The sequence below is a fragment of the Lepidochelys kempii genome, chromosome 2 (genome assembly GCF_965140285.1).
Source record: "Lepidochelys kempii isolate rLepKem1 chromosome 2, rLepKem1.hap1, whole genome shotgun sequence".
Classification (NCBI taxonomy): domain Eukaryota; kingdom Metazoa; phylum Chordata; order Testudines; family Cheloniidae; genus Lepidochelys; species Lepidochelys kempii.
The window spans coordinates 144607632-144622306 of record NC_136381.1 but is presented as its reverse complement, the minus strand read 5'-3'; the positions used below and the strand labels follow the sequence as shown (position 1 = coordinate 144622306).

The 14675-nt window shown below is 44.3% G+C and overlaps 1 protein-coding gene across 11 annotated transcripts in view; it reads left to right on the top strand.

Annotated features, from left to right (window-relative positions):
- The window catches only part of MTRR (5-methyltetrahydrofolate-homocysteine methyltransferase reductase), a 172235-nt gene that overhangs the window by 1596 nt on the left and 155964 nt on the right, over positions 1 to 14675 (top strand). For 9 of the 11 annotated variants that reach the window (XR_012157387.2, XR_012157386.2, XR_013635360.1 and 6 more), the window contains exon 2: positions 11698 to 11852. The exons of 1 other annotated variant lie outside the window; for it this stretch is intronic. Coding sequence is in view for 7 of the 10 variants with exons in the window: in XM_073332389.2 (XP_073188490.2) it covers positions 11709 to 11852 (144 nt within the window). In the remaining 3 variants the exon portion in view is untranslated. Of the gene's footprint in view, positions 1 to 6101; positions 6125 to 11697; positions 11853 to 14675 lie in introns of those variants that run through there. One more of the 11 variants, XM_073332382.2, reaches the window with a different exon arrangement.

The window sequence follows — 14675 nt, the reverse complement described above, 5'->3', positions numbered from 1 at the left end:
ATACCTTACAAGATACCTTTTGGATACATATTACAACGGTGTGATGTTGGAGGCAGTGAATGTCAGGCCAGATATCAGTTACAGTAGCGTGGGCCTTATGCCAGTGGGCATTGCGGGGCTCTTTGGGTCAGCAAATCCCTGTCTTGCTGTTTTCACTGTTTAGAAGACTTTATTTGGGGGCATGTAAGTCTCAACAGATGTGAATGTGGTCAGGTTAAAAGGCATTGATGTGGCGCTCTTGTCAAAATATGACACTTCAGTATTATTCAATTTTATTATCTTTCATTTGGAACCTGTAGCCTAAGTGAACTGACCTACTGCCTTTTGAGTATGTACAGGAAAGGAAGAAGAGTACAGAAAATAGTATCAGTTCAGGTACATATCCTGCACTGTACACGATATTCACCAGTGTGTGAGTCACTGTCGTTTTATGTGAATCATGTAGGCTTCAGTTAGCTTCTTTGTGTGGCAGGGTCTTCGGATATTTCTGACCAACAGTGTTTTTCTAATTCAGGACAGATAAAATCTCCTTTTGTAGTTTTTAAATAATAAAAAAAAAAAAAGTTGGCAGTATTCAAAGATAAATAACTGAAGTAAGCCTGTTCAGATAGCATGTAGTTTTACTAGACTAACACAGGTACCTTGACCTGTTCAGAAGAGACTTGTGAGAGGTGCACAAAAGGCCAAGTGCCCCTCCGGCAGCTTGCCCAGATGGGGAGAGGAAGGGGCGGGGCAAGAATGTAAGAGGCGGGACCAGAGCCTCTTCCAGCCACGCTGACTGGTGCAGTTCAGTTGCTGACTCGGAGAGCTCCTGGCACTGGCAGCAGCAGGCTACCCCCGCCCGTGCTGAGCTTCTGGGGACAGTGGCTGAGCAAACCAGAGCACCCGCGCCCCTCCAGCATGCTCAGAGTTGGCTCCCATCCTCAGAAGTCAAGCCTAGGCAGGGAGCAGGCTGCTCCTGCCTCTGCTCCCTGCCCAGGCTCAGGTTCCAGGGACAAGAGCCAACTCTAAGAGTGCTGATGGGGCGAGCGGGGCGGGGCTCTGACTTGCTCAGCCTCTGTCCCGGAAGCCAAGCCCAGCCACAGCCAGGCACTCTCCAAGGCAGCTGCTGTGCTGCACTGGGCAGCATTTAGGAGTGCCTCCAGGGCCTGGCTACTAGGGGAGAGCTGGTGGAGCTTGGGAAAATTTTGGGGAGGCACCAGTCATCTATCAGTTTTGCTCTTGTGCTGCTTAGGAATGTTGTGACAAACACTGGAGCTCTTCACGGAGAAGGAAGCGGATGGTGGCCCAAAAATCATGGGTTGAAGAAGGGGTAGAAAAGAGCTCTGCTCCCACAGTAGTCAGACTTTGATGTGGAGGGAGAAAGCTCTTCTTCCATTCTCAAAGCCAGAGGTGGTGAAGCTTCATACTGTAGAACTTCAGAGTTACGAACACCTTGGGAATGGAGGTTTGTCATAACTCTGAAATGTTTTTAACTCTGAACAAAATGTTATGGTTCTTCTTTCAAAAGTTTACAACTGAATGTTGACTTAATACAGTTTTAAACTTTACTATTCAGAATAAAAGTGTTGTTTTAACCATCTTAATTTAAATGAAACAAGGACAGTTTCCTTACCGTGTCAAATATTTTTTTAAACTTTCCCTTTATTTTAGTAGTTTACGTTTAACACAGTATTGTACTGTTTGCTTTTTTTTGCCTCTGTTGCTGTCTGATTGTGTAATTCCGGTTCCAGATGATGTGTGTGGTTGATTGGTTGGTTCGTAACTTTGGTGTTCTTAACTCTACTGTACTTAGCCACTTACTAGCTTTAGGCAGAGAAGAAAGATGGATGTCATAAATATAAAGGGAAGGGTAACCACCTTTCTGTATACAGTGCTATAAAAGCCCTCCTGGCCAGAAGCAAAGTCCTTTTACCTGTAAAGGGTTAAGAAGCTCGGGTAACCTGGCTGGCACCTGATCCAAAATGACCAATGAGGGGACAAGATACTTTCAAATCTGGAGGGGGGGAAAAGGCTTTTGTCTGTCTCTGTCACACAGATCAAGGATGCAAGCCCTCCAACTCCTGTAAAGTTAGTAAGTAAGCTAGCTAGAAAATGCATTAGGGTTTCTTTGTTTTGGCTTGTAATGTAAATTCCCTGTGCTGGAGGAAATGTGTATTCCTATTTTTGTGGTTTTTTGTAACTTAAGGTTTTGCCTAGAGGGTTTCTCTGTGTTTTGAATCTGACTGCCTGTAAGATTATCTTCTGTTCTGATCTTACAGAGGAGTTCTCTTTTTTTTTTTTTTGTTGTTGTTCTAATAAAGTTCTGTTTTTTAAGAATTTGATTGGGTTTTTTGCATCTTAAAAATCCAAGGCTGGTTTGTGCTCATCTTGTTTATTCTCAAGCCTCCCCAGGAAAGGTGGCGTAAGGGTTTGGGGGGATATTTTGGGGAAAATAGGAACTCCAAGTGGTCCTTTCCCTGACTGTTTGTTAAATCACTTGGTGGTGGCAGCGTTCTACCTAATCCAAGGGCAAAGACTTTTTGCCTTGGTGAAGTTTTTAACCTAAGCTGTTAGAAATAAGCTTAGGGAGTCTTTCATGCGGGTCCCCACATCTGTAACCTAGAATTCAGAGTGGGGAAGGAATCCTGACAGATCCTATGAGCAGGGCCAGGGAAAGCATTCTGGTAGAAATTCTGGTACCTGAGGAGGTGGAATTCTCATCAAGACATCTCCCATAGACTTCACTGGCTCTCCCTCTCTTAACCTTTTGCATCTGTTTCCGGTAATAGGTTTAGTCCTATTGCCAGTAAGTGGTTCAAGCCCTGTCCATTGCCATCAGTTGCAAAACAAATCAGGTTGACACAAACATCCGCTTGTTGAGGACTATGTACAGCTGGTATTTTGTTTATATGGATTTTTATTTCAGAGGCTTTTTTTCTGGATTTAATCTGATATTTTAAACTATTCACTTCTCGCCAGATAGATCTAGTGCAGTGGCTCTCAATCTATTCATCATTGTGGGCTTCATACGCGGCCTAAAATGTGTTACCTGGGCCAAAGGTTGAGAACCACAGTTTCCCTCCCAACCCCCCATGCCTATGCCCAGCGCCCCAGCCCCCACCCAGGGACCCCTCCACAGAGTCGGGTCAGGAGCAGACCCCGCTGCAGGTGAGGGCAGCCCCAGACCCCAGTGCAAGGGCAAGACAGCCTGGCAACTCGGATCCCGCTGCTGGCCCCTGCGGCCTTTAGCATGCAGCTAGGCCGTAGCTGTGTGCTAATTGGGCTGCATACGGCCTGCAGGTTGAGAGCCACTGGTCTAGTGAGATCAGAGGAGTCTCTGATAAGCGAAAGTCTTGCCCCACAGAAGGTTTCTATATTTGTGGAGCTATGGAGAGATATGCTGATGATGATCCATGTTTATATTGTATTCTGAGGTCCTAGAATACAAATCGCTTTCCACCTTGCTAAAGCTTAAGTATTGGTGTGTTTTCCATTCAGAATGATTCAAAAAGCTTGTTAGCCAGTTACCCTTTAGTTCCAGTAGATGAGCTAATGTAGAAGAATATCTGTATTTCAGCATAAATGTGGTTGCATTGTGGCATCAGGCAAAGGAGTTGGATGTCTCTCTCTTCGAGGATGTGAAAAGTAAAAGTTTAGAAGAAACAGACACTTAGCCTCTTGAAATGTAATTTCACCTCGTTCAGAGGGAGGGGAAGCCAATCAGGATTAACGTACAGGATTTGGATTTGCAGTCTGAATCCAATCTTTAACATACATGTGTCAATGTTTGACTCAGACTCACAATTTATCAGACCACTCTGTTTTATTAGCAAAGTTGCTCTGCTAATACATTTAGAAGTGAGCCCCCCGAGTGGGGCTTGTGTCTTTTAATTTATACAGTTTTTTGGAGAACAAGTTACAGAGAAGTTACAGACAAAAGAAAAAGATTTTAGTCCCCACCCTTCAAGATCCCTGAGACCAGTCACGTATCTTCAATTACCTGCCACCCTTAACAATCTCCTTTAACAGCTTCCAGTTAACTTAACTAATTGCCCTTCACACCTTCCATTCTGATGCCTGCTTCTTAGACGTGCTGGCTCTATCTAAATTGCTTCTCCATTCAAAAGCTAACTGTCCCTACGTGTGCTCCCTCAGATACTTTGTAACATGTTTTGGCATGCCCTCTCATGTACAATGTATCCAGCATGTCCCCTTATACAATGTTATACTTCCACAATCCCCCCTTTTGGTCAAGGCTACGCCCAGGACCAATGACTTACTGGATTCCATACATCAATCGTTCTTTTTCATTACTTTCACTGGTGACATTTAACAACATTAGATTAGCACTCTGGTTAGGGGTAACCTGATGGATGGTGTGTCTTGTGCAGTTTTGGATACAACAAGAAATCAATTGAAAACACACAAAGATTATTAGAATTCCAAATAGGATAGTCAGGATTCCTTGAAACAACCAGTTTCCCAGACTAGAGAAATTGAATAAGTTACTTATCCATTTCCACAAGGAACTTGGTTCTTCGTGGGGAAGGTATGCAATTTGCTTCAGATGGCTAGCACGATTTATTACCTCATTAGTATTATCAGGTATGTATACACAGCATTCTGTTCCAATTAGAGCACAGGTCCCTCCTTTGGCTGCCAGCATATATCTAATGCCTGACGGTTTTGGAGGGCCACTTGTCGGACCGCTCCTCCTTCTTTGGCTAGAGCTTTTAAGCTCTCTCCTGTTTCATTGGCCATGATCTCAACCACCGCTTGTAACCTTAAAAGCCTTTTTGCATGGTGGATTACCCCCCCTACTGGGAATAAAGAAATGCCAACAGCTTCTTCCCAAGTTAGGGGGCTTATGCTATCCACATACCATTTAGCATCTGGCAAGTCCCTCCTTTTTCACCTGAAATTACGGAGGCGATTTCGTGGGAGGAATTGAAGCACCCGGAATTGTGGGAAAAGCTGAGCAGGATAACAGATACCTGACCAATTTGCTGGTAACACAGTGTAAGCATTTTCCCCACAAACCCAATGATGTCCCATTAAAGCTGGGAAGGGTTGATTGCAACCCTTTGACATGTAAGAATTTACGAAGGAGGAATAGTATCCTCCAAAGGGCACAGGATGATTTTCACTGGGAGAAGAGGTAGCATTCACATGATATTTGTAGATGGTGCTGTTTTTCTCAGGGAGGCTGTAGGGGGAGCAAGAGATTGAATCTTTGGTTTGATCCCAGGTTGAGAGGAAGTTTATCTTTCCATACCCGGTTCACCATTCTCCAACTTTGTTTGAATAGTCCCATACACCATGGGACACGATGTATTGGAGACAGCTGCTCCTCCCTAGATTCAGCCCTGTCCCATTACACACCCAGCACCAGTGGCCCTTTCCTTTCACCACACTTATAAGTTTAGGAACATATGTTTTTCCCAGCCCCCAAGTGTCATTTTCCTTCCATGTCCTTTTAAGTGGATAGGGTTCTCCAGTAAGCTCTGAGGAATTCAAAGGGATTGCCATGGTGGGGATACTAGCTTGTGAGTGAGCTGGGATGTGGCTGCAGACCCAGCAATTAGAAATATTCAGGATCTGGGCTATCTGCACCTGTTGTTGGATGAAAGAATTGTCACTGTCACTCTGGATTCCCCAGACCCTCAGGACACAGTAGCTGACGATTAAGCTTCTCAAAGGACACATGTTGGAAGCAGGACCCTTTCTGGTTCCGACAACCCCTTTCGAGGGAACCGCAGTCACGGTTTTACGTCCACCAGGCAGCAGGCACTAGGCTCACTACTGCTTCTTGTTTGTTGGGTCCTGCTGTCTGCATACCCTCTGCTTCTGGCAACCCTTACGAGAGCGCAGATTGTAAGGTATTGCAGGCTGTTCCTCTTTGTCTTCTGGGGTTGAAGCTGGTTCTGCGTGGTCTTGCAGAGGTGCTTGGTCCCCTTGAGGTGGTGCTGGCTTATACTGTGAGGCGTGGATCCATGCAGCGATGCTGGATAATTTCACTGCTGTCTGGGTGGTGAGCAGTACCTGGTATGGACCCTTCCACCGGGGTTCCAAGGCGTGCTTCTGAAGGTGGTGCCACAGGTAGACCCAATCACCAGGCTCAAGAGTGTGACAGGCAGCAGAGGTGGGTTCCGTCGGCCAAGCTGCTCGCACCTTTAGGTCTGGGGCTGGGGTAATAGTAGCCATTGTTCGCATAGGGCATCCCATGATGATTTCAAATGGACTCAATTTGTGTCTCTGGGATGGGGATGACCGAATTTCCATAAGGGCCAGTGGTAAAGCAGCTGGCCAGTTTAACCCTGTGGAACTACAGATTTTTGCCAGCTTATTTTTAAGCACACCATTTCGCCTTTCAACTGCCCCTGCACTCTGTGGATGGTAAGGGCAGTGCAACAGGTGGGTGACATGTAATACCTGGTTTAGATGTTGAACAATTTTTCCAGTAAAATGTGTTTCCTGGTCACTAGACAAAGTGGCAGGAATTCCCTTGGTAGGGATAATGTGGTTTAACAGACATTTTGCAACGGACAATGAATCAGCTTTGCGACAGGGAAAGGCTTCAATCCAACCCGAGAACAGACATATTATAACTAAAATGAATTCATATTTCTGACACTTTGGCATTTGTACAAAATCAAGTTGCCAGTGTAGGAAAGGTGCTTGAGGCAAACCCCGGAACCCTTGTGTTACTTTTACAGATTTGCGTACATTGTGGCTTTGACAAGTAACACAAGCGGCACAGTGGTGGGTTGCAAAGGAGCTGAAATGGGGAGCCCGCCACCCCACCTTACTCATAGCAGAGACCATCCCCTCCTTGCCGACATGCGAAACACCATGTAGGAGGGGGGCTACAAAGGTACCGGTGGGCGATCGCCAAAGGGAATCAGAATGCAAAGAGCAACCCAAAGCACTCCAGGAGTCTTTCTCTGTTTCTGGGGCAGAGTCCTGGAGCTGAGCGAGATGAGACAGGGATGGTGGCATTACAGAGACAGAGAGGGGACCAAGAAACGCTTCTGGTGAAGGTTTTATAGTGGCGGCATGTTTTGCAGCAGCATCAGCAAGTGCATTACCTTTTGCCACCTCGGTGTCTGCCGCTGAGTGGCCAGTACACTTAACAATTGCCAAGGCAGACGGTAGTAAAACTGCATACAGGAGGGCGGCAATGTAGGGGCCATTCTTGATAGGGGTACCAGTAGGGGTAAGAAAACCTCGAGCCTGCCAGAGGGTGCCAAAGTCATGCACAACCCCAAAGGCATACCGAGAATCAGTAAAAATAGTGGCAGAGAGCCCCTCGGCTAGAAAGCAGGCACAGGTTAGAGCAATCAGTTCAGCCCCTGGGCAGAGGTCACAGAGGGTAAGGGCGCAGCTTCTGTGGTCTCAGAGACAGAGACCACAGCGTACCCTGCAAGAAGGTGGCCTTGGTCATTTCTATAACAGGACCTATCAGTGAATAATACCAGGTCAGAGTTAGGGAGAGGTACATCTGAAAGGTCGGGGCGCAGGACAGTGATAGCGGAGACAGTTGCAAGGCAGTCATGGGGTTCACCATCACTAGGTAAAGGAAGGAGGGTAGCAGGGTTTAGCTGGGAGCAGCGCTTAATAGTGATATGTGAGGCTGAAAGCAGCAAAAGTTCATACCTAGTGAGGCGAGCAGAGGAGAGGTGAGCAGTGTTGTGTTGCAGAAGGAGAGTTTCCACAGAATGGGGAACCATGAGAGTGAGAGGAGAGCGGAGGACAAGGGACTCAGACATCTCGACCAGGCGCGCTGCAGCAGCTACATAGGCAAGGAGGTAAACCCTGGGCTACAGGGTCCAAGGTTGCAGAAAAATAAGCCACCGGGCAATTTCTGTCACCGTGTTCCTGAGTAAGAACCCCGAGGGCACAAGCAGATTGTTCGTGACAGAAAAAGGTAAAAGGCTTGTCATAGTTAGGTAACCCTAAGGCGGGGCAGAGGCTAAATTCTGCTTAAGGGAGATGAAAGCAGCATTTGCTTCAAGTGGCCATGGCATGGGGTTAGGTACAGAGGATCGAGTGAGTTCTTGGACTGGTTTAGCCAGAGAAGCATATTGGGGAATCCATTGCCTACAGAACCCTGTCAAGCCTAAGAATTTTCTGACCTGGCGTGGAGAGCAAGGCTGGGAAAAGCTAAGGATGGCTTGTACCCGGGCTGGAGAGAGTGTACGGGAGCCCTGGGAGAGAAGGAAGCCTAGGTATGTGACAGAGGTTTGGCAGAGCTGCAATTTTGTGCTAGAAGCCTTATGACCCTTGTTTGCTAAAGCTGTGAGAAGTGTTAGTAAATCAGTTTCTGAGGCAGACAGGGGGAGCACAGGAGTAAGTCGTCCACATATTGGATCAGTGTGGATCCTGATGGGAAAACCAGATCAGCGAGATCCCTGGCTAGGGCTTGAGGAAAAATAGGATGGACTCTCTGTATATCCCTGGGGAAGGGTAGTCCATGTATATTGCTGACCCTTGTAGGAGAAGGCAAAGAGATACTGGGACAGAGAAGAAAGCGGAGCACAAATCTACAACAGTAAAGTGGGTTGCATTTGGAGGAATAGACGCTAGTATTGTAGCAGGGTTAGGAACCACTGGAAAAGAAGTGGGGGTCGGGTTTGATCCGGATCATTGCACAGGACTGGGCAAAGGGGGGCGCTCGGACTAGTGGTGGGAGAGACTGCATCCAATTGAACTGTTAGTTTTTTGATAGAATTTTTAAGAGAGGTGAGTTTTGACTCAGTCCGTCTACAATTTGCCTCTTCCCACCACTGCATGAAGCAGTCTACTTCTCCTCTCTCCAATTTGGTTTTTGGGAGGACGAGTTTGCTTTTTAAAGCGTCCACTCGATCCTTGTCCCAAAAACCTAACAGTGGCCACTGTAATTTGGACCATTTTTCAAGAAACCTACAAGAGTCTGGACCCCTCCTAAAATACATAAAATAAGCTGGAGTTCCCTTAGGGAACTGTTCTACCTTAGACTTCTGATTATCCATCCAGGAGGACTTCACACAGCATTCACACAAGAAGGAAATTCGGGCTCAGCAGAGCGGTACCCGGTGCAACACACAGAAAGGAGCCCACGGGCTACTGCCTCAACTGCCCTTGCTTTCACACCGGGGGTTATACCCAAGGTGTGGTGCGGCTGCAGCTGTGCAGATTCCACTTATTCAGACCGTGGGGACGGGGACCCCTGGGTCAGCCAGTCTCCGGACAGGGATGGCTCCCAGATTCACACACACACCACGGGGAAGACGGATAGACACAAAGACAAGACAGTCCTCAAACCGGTTAAAGCACAAAAATAATAATTACCTGAGATGTCTGATTCCAGAAGCTGGATCCAAAGACCCCTACCCAAACAGAGTGGGAACCAACAAGTTCAATGGCGTAGACTGCGCTGCTGCTGTGTACCTTTGTCTCATGGAGGATCGCTTGGACTAAGCGTCCAGGCGCCGGCTGCCATGATCGTCCTGCAAGGCAGTCAGGGATCACACAGCCTCAGTGAAGCCGCTTGCCATCTCGGTGGAACCTCCAAATTGTCAAAGTTTGACTCAGACTCACAATTTATCAGACCACTCTGTTTTATTAGCAAAGCTGCTCTGCTAATACATTTAGAAGTGAGCCCCCCGAGTGGGGCTTGTGTCTTTTAATTTATACAGTTTTTTGGAGAACAAGTTACAGAGAAGTTACAGACAAAAGAAAAAGATTTTAGTCCCCACCCTTCAAGATCCCTGAGACCAGTCACGTATCTTCAATTACCTGCCACCCTTAACAATCTCCTTTAACAGCTTCCAGTTAACTTAACTAATTGCCCTTCACACCTTCCATTCTGATGCCTGCTTCTTAGACGTGCTGGCTCTATCTAAATTGCTTCTCCATTCAAAAGCTAACTGTCCCTACGTGTGCTCCCTCAGATACTTTGTAACATGTTTTGGCATGCCCTCTCATGTACAATGTATCCAGCATGTCCCCTTATACAATGTTATACTTCCACAGGTGATATACGCTATGTAATTCCTGTTGAATAGGAAAAAAGGTAAATTTGTACCTTTGTTTTGTGTGTAAAACTTATTTCTCACAGATTGCAAATTCAGACAGATTTTTTTTGAAGAGGTCTTCATAATTATTAATATTAAATTTTATGTAAAATGGAGTATTTTAATACACCAAAATGCAATGAAAGATTTATTTTTTCTGTGTAGTTACTTTTCCCATCATTTAAGGGAATTGAGGCATGGTACTTGCACTGTACAACTAACAGATATGTCTTAGTTCAGCCACTCTAATTTATAGGACTACTTAAAGCAGTAAAGGATTACTCTCATGCATTACCTGCAATAAAGCTGTGGAGAGCAATGTCCTGTCTTATCAGTAGAGCACCAGACATGCAGTGCTTTTCCTTTGTACTCAGACTGTGCTTGGTGTAGATCCTGTTTCCCAGGGGGAAGAGAGGAAAATGCAGTTGTCATTTTGTCACAGGCTCCACTATATCAAAGCATGTGAATCATAAATTGAGTCTGCTGTAATTGATCATGTGGGTGTGCAGGGGGAAGATGCAAGAATGATGAGAAATCAGATTTGAGCACACGAAAAAACTCTTTCAAAGACAACATTTACTTTAATACATGTTCAGTTAGCACAGTAACTATAGTCATGAGATTTTTTTTTACTGGAGTTTCACAGCAGCAGCAAAATGGTGACACAGAAGATTAATGTACAAAGGATTAATTTACAATATATATAGAAGGTACAAGCCAGTTGTCATTTTTTCTTGCCAGTTCCAGTAATCTTCCTTCTCTTGTCTAAAGGTGTTTTAAAATTTTGACATGCACATAAAAGAAAATCTTGAGAGAGTAGTTCGTGTAAAATAACTTCCTTTTTTGTTATTAAAGGAGAAAACATAAATATATGCTGTGGGTTGTAAAAAAACAAAACAAAAAACCCAGAACCCAAAACCTAATGTATATTTGGGGAGGGAATCACATTTCATATGAGGGATTGCTTTGATTTCTTTAATATATATTCTCATTCTAAGGAAAAACATACTGATATTTGTGCTGTTATTAGATTAGAAATACTTAGTTTTTGACTCATGGAGTAAAGAATAATAATAATAAAGTACAGAGCCAAACGATGAAGTCATTATTCCTGGAAAACACCTGTTGACTTCAGTAGCTCTTTGATCTGTGTATAAGGGCTTTAGGATTTGGCCTACACTGGCTAGAGCAGAAATTACTTGCATTGGGAAAGCTTAATTTTTTTAAAAATAAGTAACAAAATGCACTTGTTTGTATGTTTACGCTGTTGGCTTCACCGAGTGTCCACCCATTCCTCTTATGCAAACTACAAAAATATGTCAGAATATACACCAGTTTTCTGTGGGAAATAAGGGATCATGTGACAAATAGCAGCATTCAGTTTTGTGAGAATCATTGCTCTGTTGCTTTGTTTCCAAGTAAAGTCAATGAAAACCCACATTAATATGGTGTGTTGCTGTCACCAACTGGTCCTTCAAGCCTCAATCCTGCAAGGATCTTTGTGTAGGCATATAGGGGTCAACCTGCATGGGACTCCCTCTAGTCTAGGCCCCTTGGTCTGCATTTTTAATGTAGAAACCAGGTATCTATTTTTCTATAAATGATCAGGCTTCGATTTCTTTGTATGAAGTAAACCTGCCTTTCCTTTTCCTTTCTGCAGTGTAGTTAAAAATGTGCTGTGAAATAAAGAGGAGGTTTTTGCTGCTTTATGCAACACAGAAGGGACAGGCAAAAGCCATAGCTGAGGAAATATGCACGCAGGCAGATGCACATGGATTTGAAGCTGATATTCACTGTATAAGTGAGTCTGACAAGGTGAGATACTCTATGCTGGTTTGGAAAATAGACTTTTAAGAAATGTATTTCCCTCTGTGTGCTCCTATAGTAGCCATTAACAGTAATGGAAGCTATGTGCACGCATAGAGAAGAGAGTATATCACGTACATTTATATTTTCATAACATCCATGTCAGTGGTTTGGATCAGTACTAACTGAGGCTTCCACCAGCCTTGTAGCAAATGTATCCTTTTTATGGTTAATGGTTTGCTTAGAGTAGTAAATGAGTATATGAATATTCTTCTCTGTGTGTGTCTACACTAGCATTAAAGTGGCCTGTTGAAATGATTCTTGGACATGCAGAAATGAGTTGCTGGAATTAATTCAGTACTTAGTGGATGGGAGGCGCTATCATTAAAAAAAAAAAAAAAAAAGCACAACATTTTTTTTAGTTTTATTTATTGTTTGTATTATGACAATGCCCAAAGAACAGGCTGGGTTCTATATATACATAGATCCCAATACGGCAGTCAGATCCATGCAGGTTTATCTCTGTGATATGTAGAATCCCCACTGAAGTTATCCAGTCTAGCTTTGTTGACATAAGTGAATTTACAGTTGCTAAGGATGACACATGATATCCGCGTGATCCAGGAAGTAAAGACCTGATAGAGTGGGGTTGTGATTTTGATTCAGAATGATTAAAATTCTTTGGGGGGTTTGTTTTGTTACACCTATCTAGTAAAGGGAGTTGTAAACCAATGTGTTTTTAAGAACTCAGGAATCCCACACCCTCTGTTAAAGGTTGTGAAAGGACCAAATCCACACATCTGGGTCCTCCAACAAGAACAGAAAAGATAAAACCTGACATTCCTGATATTCCTGTGGAAATAAGTAAGCAGAAAACAAAACCTATTCTGGAGATCAGGGATGGGTGATATTTTCATGTAATCAAAGGAGCAACAGAGAACAAAAAGGTAAACTATTTACTGTTCTCAGGCCATCTTTATGGGAAGTACTACTTGTTTGTCAGCAGAGCTTACACTTCTGAAAGAGCACTTATTGTGTAATATTACTTACAGTAGCACATCTTGTGTATTTTATACACATTAACAATTCTTATGGAGAGTACATAAAGCAAGCCCAAAAGGTGAGGGAGCCTCCAATCTACTTCAGAGCAGTTGTCTCTTCCTTCCACACACTCTACAGACTGCTGTGGAGGCATCTCCAGGCCTGTTTGGCTGGAGGTGGCCTGCTACTGGAACAAGTCTATTTTGTCAGACATGGAAAGTTGGCACTGAGCTGTGATTTACTGCTGAGATGAAATGTTGCGCAGATGTGAGAATTTGTTGATTAAAGTTTATTATTTATTTTGGTAAGAGAAGAAGACAATTTGTATAGCTTTGCAGATCTCTTCAATTACAGGTTCCCTCACTCCTTGTCCAGGGAGCAGCTGTACCTGAATGGAGAGGCCTTCTATTTGGCTGGGACAAATCAGGGAAAAATATACCAGGGCTACGCCTAGGTTTTGTGGGGCCTTGAGTGAAGTCTGACATGGGAGGCCTGAGGGGGAAAAATTCTACAATCTGCACATCTTGTGTGGTTGTGCTTGTGTCAGGTCAGGGACTAACGGCTGGCTGAGTTAGACTAATTTTGCCAGTAGGGAAAGGGGCATAACAATTTTCCAATATCTCCTATAAGCACTTCCATGCAGCTGTGCATGCACATGCTCACACATTAAGACAAGGATGGAGCAGGCCCCATGCCTCCTCTTCTCTTTTTTACCTCCTGACTTTGCACTTAGAGGGTAGCACAGAAGCCAGCATCTGAGAGTGCAGGGAGAGAAGGTCTTGACCTAGCACTGGTCACTCAGGAGTGACCTCAGCTGGAGGGTGGCCCATGACCTATCAACAACAGCTAAGCTGCCAGGGCATCTCTGATGCTTTTATGGTATATCTGCACTGGAAAAAAAACAACAAAAAAACAACGCTCAGTGCCAAGGTCTACATGTTCAGGCTTGTGGGGATCACACTACGGCAATAAAATAGCTGCATAGACATTCCAACTCAGGCTGGAGCTCGGGTTATGAAGTCTTTGCTAGGAGGGTGGGGTTCGGGGTTCGGAGCCTGAGCTCTAGCCTGAGCCAATACATCTGCATGGCTATTTGTAGTGCTGTAGCGTGAGCCTGAGTCCGTAGACCCAGGTTCTGAGACTTGCTGCTGCAGTGCTTTTTTGCGGTATAGACATACTCTTAGTTACTCGAATGGGCCTGCTACAGGGATAGTTCCGAAAGCAATAAAGGGGAGCGATTTATGCCATAATTGCTGAAGTCTCATGCACATACATGTATGGAAGGGTCTTGACTCTTCTGTATGGTATGCTAGCCCTCTTACTCGGAGCATGTCCCAAGGGTTTGTGGTTCTGTAGAGCTATATGTGACTGAATGCCAGCATTGCCAGCCTTGCCTGTGGATTGGTGGAAGACTCTTTTTAAGCATCATTATTTTGATTCTATATATACAAAGAAAAAGATGATGCATTGTCCTAATTGTGGGTTTATTCCTGCACAGCTATATTATAAACATTAGAGCTGGCTTTATCTGAGGGGTTGAGTTCGGGTGTAAAACAGCATCTGTACCGAAATACATTTCACATTTTAGTTTTACAATTTATATTGGAAACAGCTAAAACAAGTTATTTGAAAAGTTGCAAAATAAAATGTCCTGACAGATCTTGTTTTCTTGCCTTCATTCGTAACTCAGAAATTTTTAGAATTATATAATGGTACTGGGTCTGTGCAAGTAATGTTTTTGTGTGCCTTGAGAAAGAGGTGGAAGACCTAGCAATTTACATTATTATGGGT